General features: G+C 45.4%; 1 protein-coding gene across 1 annotated transcript in view; it reads left to right on the forward strand.

Moving 5' to 3' along the window:
* Positions 1-13,773, forward strand: part of LOC309569506 (alpha-1-antitrypsin-like) — a 28,163-nt gene extending 14,390 nt beyond the window's left edge. The window contains exons 3-5 of the mRNA XM_082275372.1: positions 412-673; positions 9,293-9,440; positions 13,529-13,773. Of these exons, the coding sequence (XP_082131498.1) occupies positions 412-673; positions 9,293-9,440; positions 13,529-13,717 (599 nt within the window). The 3' untranslated portion in view covers positions 13,718-13,773. The remainder of the gene's footprint in view (positions 1-411; positions 674-9,292; positions 9,441-13,528) is intronic.
* The last annotated feature ends 1,347 nt before the right edge of the window (positions 13,774-15,120 follow it).

Here is a 15,120-nt window from a genome sequence, read left to right on the forward strand (position 1 = left end):
ACTCGGACCCACACCGTCTTAGTGTAGATGTAGAAGATGATTCTTATAGACAAGGTAAAGTATATCTAAACACAACACTTTTTTAGTTTTGGATACAGTGGAAATTGATTAAAGCCCTCGTGTAAATCTCTTTAGTTAGCTGTCACTGGAGCATACGTCCCCATTAAAAGATTTACCTTCACCTTCTGTTCCAGTGACAACATTTTCCATCACTTTCTGCCCCATTGGCAATGTACAACAAGAGATGGTAAATGGAATGAAACATTACTCTTCCAAATATCCTATAAACCTACAAAAGCCTCCTTTTCAGTGTATGGTTTTCTGCCATGACAAGTGCTCTTAAAAAATTGGAATAACTCATTTATGGTTTTTTCCAAGTATATATTTATCTAATGACTCATTCATTGGTAGGGCAATGGGAACAACCTTTCGATGAGAAATCTACCCAAGAAGAAGATTTTCATGTGAATAAGGATACGACTGTGAAGGTGCCTTTCCTGTCTAGAACTGGCTTTTACAAAGTTGCGGTCTTGGATGATGCCACCATCGTAACCCTCCCCTACAAAGGGAATGCCTCTGCGTTATTCATCCTCCCCAATGAAGGCAAACTGGGAGAAGTGGAAGCTAACTGGAAGGGTATAGTGAAGAAATTTAAAAAGTCCCAAGATGAAGAGTAAGAGCACCTTTTTTAAAAAGTGTTTAATAGACATCTTCCTCCCTATATGTCGTATGAAAAAAAATATTTCCTGTTTTCATTCAGACGGACTAAAGCAGCCATTCTCAACCAGGGTTATATGGAACCTTAGGGTTCCTCCAGAAGATGCTAGGATTACCTTGAGCTGTGGCTGATAGACCTCCCATTTAATGGTGCCTGCATAGTTACAGTACACTGCCCATGTTCTATCAGATCTCCCTACCCCATCAGAAATCCATACCCTCGTCATTTCCGGTTCAGATCAGCTGTGGATGCGTCATGCATCAGCTGTAGCCGCGTCAAACGTCCTAGTGCACATGTGCGCAATAGGTAGGGAAATTGGATAATATCGCAACAGTCGGGCACACGTCCTAGTGCGCTTGCGCGGCAACGGGTCAGGCAGCAGGCAGGGAGATCTCTTATAACAAATATCGATCCGATCTCCATGCCCCACACTGCACCGACCCGACAATGGGACAATCCGATATCCATGCCCCACGCTGCACTGACCCGACAAGGGGACATAGCCATCAAATGGACAGTGGGCATATTGTCCCATTTTCGTAGACCCGCGGCTACAGCTGATGCATACAGCTGATGCATGACGAATCCACAGCTAATCTGAACCGGAGATTACGAGGGTATGGATTTTTGATGGGGTAGAGTTTTCTGATAGAACACCCACACCACTTAGCACAAAAAAAAACAAAAAAACAAAAGTGGAAAGCTACAAAATAATAGTGAAAGTTGAAATTTAAAATTTCCTTCAGAAACCCACTCACTCAAATAGTTGCAACATATGCAAAAGAGTGGTACTCATCTGGCAAAAAGGCATATAACAAGAACAAGGACAGCAAAGAGAGGGTGCTGCCCCAAAGCGCCATATCTGGGAAGCCGGGGTATATAAATGTTCTAAATTTCCAAAAAATTACCAACTCAGCAAATAATAAAATTGATACGTTTATTGAGTAGTCAAAATGACAAAAAAACACAACATAATAAAAAACAGAAACCTTCCACCTTGTCACTGCAAAGTAGACTATACAGTCATAAAAACAATACATGCACACCACTCAAACCGCTGCAACCCACCAACAGAGTAATAATGAAAAAGTAAATGTATCAATACAAATAATGATATATCACCTGGTCACAAATAATAACAATGCACATGCCAATTTGTCAATGGAGACTGGTTGTAAAGGGGCTTACCATTATTCATACCGCGGCTACACATATCCAGGCATCGGCGAACAATTGCCGATAACGCGGGAGAAGCCGTCCAGACTGAATAGTGAAAATAGTGAATAGTGAAAATAACAAGTGGAGACCAGCATCCAGGCGCTTCTTGAGAAAAAATCGCCCACCACAGAGGAAAAGAACGCCCAGGCTGAGTATTACTTGGTGAGAGTTTCGGATTTTTAGCGGGACTGCGACATTGCGGCGAACAGATCGGAGAGATCGGACCCCTAACTGACATTTTTTGACACGTTTGGGGGGACCAGTGACATTACTACAGTAATCAGTGCTAAAAATATGCACTGTTACTGTAATAATGACACTGGCAGGGAAGGGGCTAACACAGTGGGTGATCAAGGGGTTAAATGTGTACCTAGAGGCGTGTTTCTAACAGTATGGGGGTTGGGCTTTTGAAATGATCACAGAGACCTGTGATCCTATATAGTAGGATCACAGGGGCTCTGTGATCATTCCAGGGAGAAGAACGGTTGGCTGTGTTTACAATAGCTGACCGTTCTTCTCTCTCAGCGGGGAGCGATCCCGGGTGGCAGGCGGCAATCGGAGCCGCCTGCCCCCTGCATCGGTGTCTCCGCTCCCGAGTGGAGGCAGGAGCGCGCCACCACCGGTACGCACTCCTGCATGCAGTATACGACCGACATAGAGCTACGTTGGTTCGCGCAGGAGGGGCTGCCTGCCACAGTAAAACTGCGGCAGGTGGTCCAGAAGTAGTTAAAGGAACTTTATCCCCCCCCCTTGAAACCATGCAGCGCTGCATTGCAACGTACAACTGCAATATTTTCTTTTTGTTGTTCGTTTATGTTTTTATTCTTATTTCTTGTATACTTGAGGTTCAATCTCTTTCGACTCCAGGTACAAAGCTTCAGAAGCGTCACAGCACACCCAAGCAGAGAGGACCAATACGCAGATCCAAAGCTCCAGAATAACCCGGGACACAGAACCAGCTGCCATCCGACCTTCGTCCCAGTGAGTACAATACACTGCAATGCACCCACTAGTACCAATGGTCATATAAATCCTATCTCTTAACGCCCATGGACTAAATCATCCTGCCAAACAATCATTGCTATGGCAAACTGCACTATCCCAAGCCTGCACAATCCTGTGTACCCAAGAAACCCACTTTCAAAAGAGGGCTGCCCCCAAATGCACCCACAGGAATTTCCCTCACATATATACTGCATCGGGCCCCAAGAAAACAAAGGGAGTTCTGATAGCGATCCATGACTCTGCTAATTTCCAATACATAGACCAGCTTGCAGATCCGCAAGGGAGATACCTAATATTGTCATGCTCCATAGACAACACCATATTCACGATTGTCAACATCTATGCGCCCTATCAACTTTCTCCAAAGGACCCTTACCAAAGCAAGACGCCTCCAACAGGGGCACCTTCTACAGCGTGGCCACTTTAACACCATCCCAGATATATCAATGGACACCACCAACCCTTCTTCCAGAAGAGACAATCAAATGGCCAAATTCATCCACAAAAATGCCACCATCCATCTGAAAAGGGATTTACCTTTTGCTCATCTGCGCACAATACCTACACTCGTATTGTCTACTTTCTGGTAGACAAATGGCTCTTGCATAAGATTAGGCCCATAACGTGGCCCATAACATAATGGCTCTTGCATAGAGCCCATAACGTGGTCGGACAATGCTCCGGTTAGCATTACAATTTTCAACTCAAACTCCCCCTCACCTACTAAACTCTGGAGAGCCAACACAAAAAATATAAATTACCAACCAAATGTAGACTTGATTAATAAGCACCTTCAAGAATTTTTCCAAAACAACGTGGGCTCTGTGTCGGATCCCATGACACTATGGAACGTGCACAACACCTTTGTGCGTGGTATAGTGATTCAACTAAGTTCACAGGCTAGGAGAAGGAGGACGCGGCAAATCGATGACCTAACTAAACAAATATCCCTACTGGATATTCAAAACCAAACCAACCCATCCCAAGCAACATTACATAAGCTACTGGCACTTCGCCAAGAGCTAAGAGGTTTATTACTTGAATCATTTGAGCTACTCCACCGCAAACTTAAGGCAACACACTATATGACTAGCAACAAAGCGGGGAAAGCAATGGCATTGCGTTTCAGAGGCCAGCGCATAAAAATGAAAATACCCTACATCATACTCTCCACTACTAAAGCCAAGCTATTCGATCCACAATCTATAGCAGACACACTTAGCGATTATTACAACTCTCTTTATAATATTTCCAAAGACGCATCTACCCCCCAACCTTCTGATGAAGCTATAGATGAGTTTATGCAACACATCAACCTTCCTTCGCTCTCTCAGAACCAATTCGAGAAACTCAATGCCCCCTTCTCGATAGCTGAAATCACAAAAGTGCTAGCCTCACTCCCTAACAACAAAGCGCCCGGACCTGATGGGCTTCCAGGGGAATATTATAAGCAGTTCCACCATGTTATAACCCCTCACCTATGCCAGGTCTTCGATAAAGCCGCCTCCTCCTTTCCAAATGATATGCTTTCTGCCACTATTATTGCTTTTCTAAAACCAGGTAAAGAACCAGATAGGCCACAAAACTTTAGACCCATTTCCCTTTTGAATTGCGACATAAAGGTATATGCCAAAGCTTTGTCAAACAGACTTATAGATAGTCTTCCCACTCTTATAAATAGGGATCAAATGGGCTTTACTAGGGGAAGACAGTCATATGATGCTACTAGGTGGCTGATAAATGTAATTAATTTGTGAAGAAAACCAAAACACCTTCTCTGCTTCTATCTTTAGACACAGAGAAGGCGTTTGACAGAGTTAATCGGTCATATCTACAGGCTGTACTCCCAAAGTTTGGTTTCACAGACAGAATCTGCAAAAATGGCGCTATATTCTACACTCTCTGCCCAGGTTTATGTCAAAAATATGCTATCTCGCCCCTTCAATATAACGAATGGGACTAGGCAGGGGTGCCCCTTATTACCCTTAATCTTCAATTTAATAATTGAAGCCTTGGCAGAATCAATTAGAAGCAACACCCACATCTCAGGAGTACAAATTGGAGAGGTGACACACAAAACCAGCTTATTTGCGGATGACGCGATTCCCATGCTCACAAATCCGACAGACTCCCTTCCAGCCTTGCAAGATGAACTTAGGAAATTTGGAGACGTAGCGTTCTACAAAGTTAACAAATCCAAATTGCACATCATCGATGTGGGGTTGGACACCATAACGAAACACTTACTAGAACAACGATGCCCTCACCCATGGACTGACGAAGGTATAGACTATCTAGGTATCATCATTCCCAAAAACAATAGACTACTATTTAATTGTAATTTTCTCCTGTTTAAAAAAATATTTCATAAGGAATTAGACTCCCTAGGTAAATTTTAACTATCCTGGACAGGTCGCCTAGTGGCCTTTGAGATGCCTACCCTCCCCAAACTACTGTATCTTTTCAGATCTATTCCCATAAGCATTCCTAAATCGAATATCACATCACTGCAAACTATCTTGAACAGATATGTATGGAGGGGGAAAAAAATGTAGGAGCGCTTTTACCACCCTTACCAAAAGTAAATCAGCAGGCGGGTCCAAGATGACAAATCTATTAGACTACTATCATGCCTCCTTATTGGCGCCACTAAAAGACTGGTTTAGTCCTACCCCCAGTGGCGGCCCGTCCATTGGGAGCGCAGGGGCGTCTGCCCCCCTATCCATGCATCCGGCCCCCTAATCTACATGCAGGGCGCCGGAGGCATGGATTCCAATGGGGGTTTTTTTTTTTTTTTTGAAGCATGTGATTAGAGCCAGAGGTTTTAATAAGCTTCAAAAAAGGGTGGGCTCGGGCGCAGCGTGTACTTCCATAATCAATCTTCACTGTACATTTTCCACACAAAAATGGAAGGAAGCACTTAGCACTATTTATCGAGCTACAAAAAACGCAACCCTATGGGAAATGACTCAAAAATTAACTCATAGATGGTATCTCACACCCTCAGTAATAGCTTCTTTCGAAGGGAATGCCACCTCTAATTGCTGGAGGGCCTTCGGTCAAAGAGGAACTTTACTCCATGCATTATGGAAATGGCCCCTAATGCAACTATTTTGGAAAGAAATGATCGACTTCATATCTGAAGTAACCAGTGGCGGCTGGGTTCCATGGGCCGGGGGGGGAGTGTCAGATGGACCACACCATACCCCCCCCTCCGGACCACACCAGCTCCAGCCCACACACCTAACCCCCCCCCTGGTCACTGGCTCACCCACCCTGGGCAGGCAGTGGTGGCGGCGGCGGCTTCCCCCTCAGTCTCCTCCGTGGGTTGGGCTTCCCCTGTGTCTCCTCCCTCCTCCTTGGCCAATAGCATTGCTTCTCCTTTCGGCCAATCGGGAAACGAGTCTCAAGACCCACTTCCTGATTGGCCAGGAGGAGAATCGATGTGACAATAGTGAATATTCATTTGCTATTGTCACACAAATGGGTGGGCTCAGGGCGCAGTGCTCTGCGCCCCAAGCCCACCCTTTTTTGAAGCCTATTAGAGCCTCTGCCTCTAATCACGTACTTCAGGGAAAAAAAAACCCATTGGAATCCATGCGTCAGGCACCCAGCATGTAGATTAGGCGGCCAGACGCATGGATAGGGGGGGGGCGGCACCCCTGCGCCCCCAATGGATGGGCCGCCACTGGAAGTAACGGGTTCCCAATTGTCTCCCTCCCCCCAAATTAGCTATTTTAAACTTGAATATAGACACTGTTCCATCTCCTGTGAGAAAGGTGACGGCACCTATTACTAGCGGCCAGGCTTTCTATAGTGAGAGTATGGAAAGCGCAGTCACCCCCTGACATATTAGTGGTGAATGGTGATCAACTTGGACTGGTTTGGCAAATTGGCTAAATGACCCTCTGGACTGTTTATTGAAGTGAAGGGCCAAGAGGAGTGTAAGAATTATAGAACTTTTTTCAGGGAGGCATCATTTGAAGGTCACCTATGCTCTTCCCCTTTTCAACAATGTCATGAAGGGGATGCCAGTCACTGTGCGAGCTGCATCTCGCGAGTATTTATTTTTAAAAGGGAAATGGCAGAATTTATTTTTAAAGCATTTGTTAACCTACAAAAAAAAAAAAAATGGTCCTGTTTCCTTAAAGCATGTTACGCAGCACAGTGCTTTTGCAGTGTCATTTGGCCCCTTCTATCACCTAAAATACCTGGCTGATCCTGCCTGGCTATGTCCTCCCCTCTGACTACGGTATACCATGGCTGCTGAACCCTGACACTGTGGTCAGTTTACTTGCCTCTGTCATCTGCAGCTCTCCTGTCCTCTCTCTCCAGTCCCTCCCTGCCTGTCTGCTCCTGTGTCAGTGCCCGCATCCTCCCTTCCTGCTGCTGTAGTTTCTTTTAAAGTTTCATATCCTGTCTGTAGTCCGTTTAACCACTTTACCACTAGAGCATTTTGCTGTCTTACGTCTGGGCCACTTTTTGCGATTCGGCGCTGTGCGACTTTAAATGACAATTGCGCGGTCGTGCGACGCCGTACCCAAATGAAATTGACGTCCTTTTTTTCCCACAAACAGAGCTTTCTTTTGGTGGTATTTGATCACCTGTGCGATTTTTACTTTTTGCGCTATAAACAAAAAAAGAGCGTTTATTTTGAAAAAATAACAATATTTTTCACATTTTTTATATGAAATTCCCCCCAAAAAAGATGTAAAAACCTATTTTTTTTAAAATTTTTGGCCAATTTGTTTTCTGCTACCCATGTTTGGTAAAAAAAAAAATCGCAATAAGCGTATTTTGATTGGTTTGCGCAAAAGTTATTGCGTTTACTAACAAAGGGAAAGATTTATGTCATTTTTGGTGTTTTTTTTTTTTAACGAGTAATGGCGGCGATCTGCGATTTTTTTTTCGGGACTGCGACATTGCGGCGGACAGATTGGACCCCTAACTGACATTTTTGACACTTTTGGGGGTACCAGTGACATTACTGCAGTAATCAGTGCTATAAATATGCACTGTTACTGTAAAAATGACACTGGCAGGGAAGGGGTTAATTTTATTGGAGAGGGAGGGGTTAATGTATGCCTGGTGCTTACTGACGTGTGGGGGGGGGGAGGTGACTGTGTGAGACAGGGACAGATGGGATGTCCAGCTATGCTGAACACTCCGATCTGTCACTCCCTGTCACTGAGGAGATCCGCCCGCTTGTGTTTACACAGGCGGGCGGATCTCCACACTAGATCCCCGACGATCGGGCAGAGCAGCGGCGATCGCCGCTGCTCCTCCCCTGGCCCGACTCCCGCTGTGAACGAAAACAGCGGGAGCGCGCCTCCGGCGGCGCGCGAGCGCCGCCTACAGGGGAGGAGTCTGGCGACGTAGGTCTACGTCGTCAGACGGGAACGAGCCACTTTGCCGCAGTACTATTCCAGTACTCAGCGGTAAAGTGGTTAATTATCCTGTGTGCCCCTGTGTCTGTGTTTAATGAAAATAAGCCGTTCTTTACCAGTTTTCAGAGCGCCGCCACCTCTCCTCTTCTCTGCCTCTCCTGCTCCCCTCCTAACTGACGTCAGCGGGGGAATCCTTGACCCGCTCACTGCAGGCAGCTGTCAGACAAGGAGAGGAGGGAGCCTGGGGGGTCACGTGAGCGACGATCAGCGCTCGGAAAACCAGTAAAAAACGGTTTATTTTCTTAAAACACATACACAGACACAGTCACACAGGATAATTAAACAGACCAGATGGGATGGTATAAAGCGGCCTAACAACCACTTTAAATGGGAAGTTAAGATTCTGGGGGGGGAGGGGGGGAACTTGCCTCCCCTTGCCCCCCCTTGCGGACGCCCATGCTCACAGTGTGGATATTCAGCAGTCCATACGGGGGGGGGGGCAGTGCTGTTTACATGTGATCAGCTGATCACATGGCAAAGGGCCACTGTGATTGTCTGAAGGACACAGCCGTCACAGAGCATGCTGGATGCACGCCCCAGGGGGCACGTGGGAGGAAGGATTCTGGGAGGATGTCCATGGATGCCCTCCTAGAACTGAAAGCCCGGAGCTCGGATGGAAGGGGGGTTAGGGGGGGCCCTTCATGGTTTCTTGCATTGGGGCCCTGAAGTTTCTAGTTACGCCTCTGGTCCTTAGTGTAAATTGTTCACCTACTACCTACTTATTATTCCAGGGAAGGGCTAATGATGACTCCATAACTGCAGGCTGCTGGGCATTGTTCAGCCAGGAAAAAACATAATAAGACGATTATTTCATAATTTTTTCATTTGCATGCATTTTCGTGTTGTCACAGTAAAAAATTGTATTTCTTGCTAACACCTCCCTGTTTCTTCCACCTTCCAACAGACTTGTAGATTTGAGAATCCCCAAGTTTTCTGTTTCTGGCTCCGTTGACCTAAAAGAAGTTCTGCCTAAAATGGGAATAGTTGATGTGTTTTCCAACAGCGCGGATCTTTCTGGAATCGCTGGGACTCCTGACTTGAAAATTTCAAATGTGAATAGTTATTGTTTGTTTAATAATTATAGTTTTCTGGATATAAAATCAGGGGGAGGGTGAAGAGTGAGATCATCAAAGACAAAAAAGATAAGAGTGACGGTCATTCTAAATTCGGAAAAGTTGATGTGTTTTAAAATTATGGAAATCATGATCTGAACATTTACAAAGTGACCTTTTACATGTATGTGCATGTTGCACTAAATTGCATAAATGTCAGGATTTAATGCATGACGGGTAAAAAACCTTCTCTGTGCAGCAGCCCCACCAATACTTACCTGAGCTCCATCTCGATCCAGCAATGTGCACGAGAGCATCAGCTTTTTGGACACTCTCTCTCCTCATTGGCCAATCACAGCCTGTGAGCCAAGAGAGGGGGCGGGTCCGAGCTGTCGCTCCATGTCTAAATGAACACGCAGAGCAGTGGCTCGAGCCATTGCAAGCTGCTTGCTCTAGGAGCACTCGACAAGATTGAGGGGCCAGGAGGACCTGAGAAGAGGAGGATCCAATGTTGATGGGGACAAGGGCCTCTTCCTGACAACCCTGGGCTGTGGTTATGGGGGTCTGCGGGTGGGGGGCTTATTGGAATCTGGAAGCTCCCTTTAACAAGGGGGCCCCCAGATGCCGGGCCTCCCCCCCCATGTGAATGGGTATCTGGTACATCGTACCCCTACCCATTCACCAAAAAAGTGTACAAAACAAATACACACAAAAGACAGTTTTTGACAAGCCCTTTATTCAAAAATAAAAATAAAAAAATAGTGTCCCCCAATGTAAATCCTTTGTCAATCACAACGCTCGCCACACCATTCACAGATGCTTCCGCCTCTTTTGAGGCGTCCCGCCGAAGGACGCTCTTGAGCTTTGACAACTCTTTTATAGGCAAGGGGTGGAGCCACCCAGTTACATAACCCGGTGGCACCGCCCCTTCTGAGGTCACATGATGTCACGTCAAGTGACATCACTGTCAATGCTCAAGAGCATTGTGGCAAACATCGCCACTTACAGAGTATTCTGTCAGGAATGATTGTCCAACTGTATTATGTGTGTATTGTATGTGCAAACGTAACCCGTGCAGCACCTGTAGGATTTTGTATTGTGTTAGCTGCTGGCTCATGAATGTGTATTGGAAACCCCTGCTGTCCCTCTGTGGAGACCCCGTGTGGCAAATACAGCCACTGGACATTGTCCTATTGTTTGTCTGGTAGAGTAAGGTATTATGGGATGTTCAGTTTTGTGTGTGGAATGTCTCGAAGAGGGAGGGGTTTTGGCTGAGTGTAATCCCTGTGTTTTTCAATAAACAAGGCAGTCTAGTTTTGACCTTCAAACCATGTGTCTGCTGGTTATTATAGGGTTGTTAATATTATACGCTACCAGGATTATTGTATGCTCTGCCTGACTACCAGTGGAGATATCGTGGATCGTACGGCTACTCCGCTACAAGCATCAGTCGGTGGGACGCCTTTAGAAGATCCGGAAGCGTCCTTGAATTTTTTTATATTTTTTGAGTGCGGCGAGCATCGTGATTGACGATGGATTTACATCCAAGGACACTATATTTCTATTTTTATTTTTGAATAAAGGACTTGTCAAAAACTGTCTTTTGTGTGTATGGGGTATGATGTACCCGATACCCATTCACATGGGGGGGGGCTGGGATCTGGGGGCCAAGGTATAAGGTAAGAGGAGGAGGTATTATGTAGTCCATGGGAAGCTCAGCTAGGACTGACAACACCTTAAATTTCAGTGCAGCCAAGACTCTGTGTTGTCAGCTCAAAGAGGAAGTTGTGAGCCTAGTCTTGATCCAGCACTGTGCCCTAGACCAGTGGCTCTCTCTGCCCTCTCCCTCCTCACAGATTACCCATTGACTCCTTCTTCTGTCAGTCAAATTCTGTGATGAGGGATTGGGGGGCTGAGCCTGAGCTGCACTATCTGTGTCTATAGACGCAACCAGCGTGGCTCAGGATAGAGCCAGTACGAGTGCCCCCCATAGGAAGTCACTTCCAATGGGGGCACTTGCAAAAGACAGGTGCTGGCGGGGGACCCCAGAAATGGAGGATTGGGGCTGCTCTGTGCATAACCATTACACAGAGCAGGTAAGTATAACATGTTTATTATTTAAATAAAGAAAATATTTACAATCACTTTAAAGTAGAACTGTGGGCAAAACTTTTTTTTTCATTTTGGAAAGAGCAATGGAGGGTTATCACCCCTATCAGATTTTATTTTCACCATCTGTGTCCCATTTCGGAGATTTCCCTTCAAGTGATTGTAGAATTTTTTTTTTTTTAAATAACAAACATGTTATACTTACCTGTTCTGTGTAAGGGTTTTGCACAGAAGACCCCCGATCCTCCTTTTCTGGGGTGCCCTGTCGGCACTCCTGGCTCCTCTTCTTCATTTGGTGCCCCCATGAAGAGCCACTTTCCATGGGGGCACCCGTGCGGGTGCGCTCACGAGTCCTGCTGCTGCGTCCATTGACAGAGACAGCAGGACTCGGTACCGCCCCCACCCCGCTTATACTTATAACTAACAATATGCAACTATAAAGCTGGATGAAGTGCTGATATTGCTATACATAGCCTAGCTGAAGCAAACACTTCCAGGTGTACAGGGGAAATATTCCGAGACCCCCCACCACCAAAGAAGTGCAGGAGGGGGATCAGAGGGTACCTCTCCCTCCCATCCAGGAATACTGACCCCCCTACATAAGGAGAATGCTGAACAGGTAAAGTGCATGGAATACAGATAAAAACATGGAGACCCCCCCCATCCAGTAATACAGGCACCCCCCCCCCTCCAGTTAATCACTTGCCGACCGCCGCACGCCGATCTACGTCGGCGGTCAGCCCCTCACAGGCAAAGTGACGTAGGGCTACGTCACTAGCTTGTGAGGGCCTAGGGAGCGAGCGCGTGCCCCCGGAGGCGCGCTCCTGCTCCCACGTGGTCACGGACCCCCCCGCGCGTGTGACCGGCGGACCCGATGTCCGCCGGCCACTCTGCGATCGGCGGGGGAGAGGGAGAAAGTCAGGCAGCTTGTGTAAACAAGCTGCCTGTCATTCTCCCCTCTGTATGAGAGCTGATCATATGGATCTACTATGTAGATCCGTTGATCACTCTGCATACAGCTGAAGCCACAGCCAATCACAGTAAGAATCACGCCCCTAGGGACACACACAGCCCCTCCCTCTCAAATAAAGTTAACCCCTTCACTACCAGTGTATTTTTACAGTAACAGTGCATATATATAGCACTGATTACTGTAGAAATGTCACTGGTAACCCCAAAAGTGTCAAAAATGTCAGTCAAGGGTCCGATCTGTCCGCCGCAATGTCGCAGTACCGCAAAAAAAAATCGCAGATCGCCGCCATTACGCGTTAAAAAAAAAAACAACAAAAATGACAAAAATCTTTCCCTTAGTCAGTAAACGCAATAACTTTTGCGCAAACCAATCAAAATACGCTTTTTGCGATTTTTTTTACCAAACATAGGTAGCATAAAACAAATTGGCCGAAAATGTTAAAAAATTTTGATTTTTACATTTTTTTTGGGGGGAATTTCATATAAAAAAAAGGGAAAAATATTGCTATTTTTGCAAAATTGACGCTCTTTTTTTGTTTATATCGCGTGATCAAAAAATCGCACAGGTGATCAAATACCGCCAAAAGAAAGCTCTGTTTGTGGGAAAAAAAGGACGCCAAATTCGTTTAGGTACAGCGTCGCACGACCGCGCAATTGTCCGTTAAAGTCACGCAGTGCCGAATCGCAAAATACCCCCTGGTCGTTTAGCAGCCAAATCCTCCGGGGCTTAAGTGGTTAAAGGAGATCCTGGATTAGGGGGAGAGAACGGGGGTGATCAGAGGGGACCGGTCCCTCCTGTACAGAAAGATGTGAGCTCATTAGATTTCTGGCAGATCAACAGGTATTCCTCTGTACTTGCATCAATGTAAAAGGGAGAAAACATGGGGAATTGTTACATATGTTGCAGAAATGTATTGCAAATTTTTTATTTATTTTTTCCTAAACTTTACATAAAGTAACGAATCGCCATACAAACAAGATGTTCATTTGGTGTTTCTTCTCTGCAGGCTCTTCACAAAGCTAAGATAAGCGTGGATGAGAAGGGGACGGAGGCTGCTGGGACCACGGTAATGGAGGCCATTCCAACGTTACTTCCTCCGATGATTTATTTTAATCGTCCGTTCTTATATAGTATTTATAGCCACAATACCAAAAGTGTTCTCTTCATGGGTAAAGTTGTAAACCCAGCAAAATAATTCCCTGGACGTGTCATTGCTGTGCCTATAATAAAGATTATTCTTTGGTTCACAACTTCTTCACTCCTTTATGTTATATATTGCTATATATTTTGTGGGCGGTCTTTAGGGCAATGTGTCACATTTGCATTATAGCCATGTAGATGGTTGGGGTTTCTGGTGACAGCGACCCCCTCAGGCAATACCGCCCCATCTGACTCACCAAGGCCGGAGGAAAAGATCTCCAAAAAACAAAAAAACATTTATTGCACTTACTAAGGTAAACTCAACTCCCCAATCAAAACTAAGCCCCCACCACAGTGAAAGTTAAAATAATGACAGTGATGTAATCCGTTCTTACAACGCACATACCCCACATACACACAATCACCACACCGGTACATGTCAATGGTATTACTACTTCAGCCCCGGAAGGTTTTACCCCCTTAATGACCAGGCCATTTTTTTTGTGATTCGGCACTGCATAATTTTAACTGACAATTGCGCGGTTATGCGACTCTGTACCCAAATACAATTGATGTCCTTTTTTTCCCCACAATTAGAGCTTTATTTTGGTGGTATTTGATCACCTGTGCAATTTGTAGTTGTTGCGCTATAAACAAAAAAAAGAGCGACAATTCTGAAAAAAAAAACAAACAAACAATATTTTTCACTTTCTGCTATAAAACATTAAAAAAAAAAAAAAAAAGAATGTAAAAATCTATTTTCTTCACCTTTTTAGGCCAATTTGTTTTCTGCTACATATTTTTGGTAAAAAAAAATCCCAATAAGCGTATTTTTTCATTGGTTTGCGCAAAAGTTATCGCATCTACAAACTAGGGGAAAGATTTTTGCTATTTTTATTTTATTTATTTATTTTTTTACTAGTAATGGGGGCGATCTGTGATTTTTAGCGGGACTGCGACATTGCGGCGGACAGATCGGACCCCTAACTGACATTTTTGACACTTTTGGGGGGGACCAGTGACATTACTACAGTAATCAGTGCTAATAATATGCACTGTTACTGTACTAATGACACTGGCAGGAAGGGGTTAACCTAGTGGGTGATCAAAGGGTTAATTGTTTTGATCCTAGGGGGTGCTTTCTAACTGTGGGGGGGATAAGCTTGTGAAATTATCACAGAGACCTGTGATCCTATATAGAAGGATCACAGGAGCTCTGTGATCATTTCAGAGAGAAGAACGGTCAGATGTGTTTACAACAGCCGACCGTCCTTCTCTCTCAGCGGGGAGCGATCGTGGGTGCCCAGCGGCAATCGGTGCTGCCGGCAGGACTGGCCCAACACATTATGCTGCCTGGGTCAGAGAATTAAATGCTGCCCCCCCCCAAAAAAAATAAAAATTCACGCCCTCCAAGAGGCCCCCACATTCTATAGGACTATGAAAGCAGTCAGAGGGGTG

This window comes from Pelophylax lessonae (genome assembly GCF_965119305.1).
Source record: "Pelophylax lessonae genome assembly, chromosome: 13".
NCBI classification, from domain to species: domain Eukaryota; kingdom Metazoa; phylum Chordata; class Amphibia; order Anura; family Ranidae; genus Pelophylax; species Pelophylax lessonae.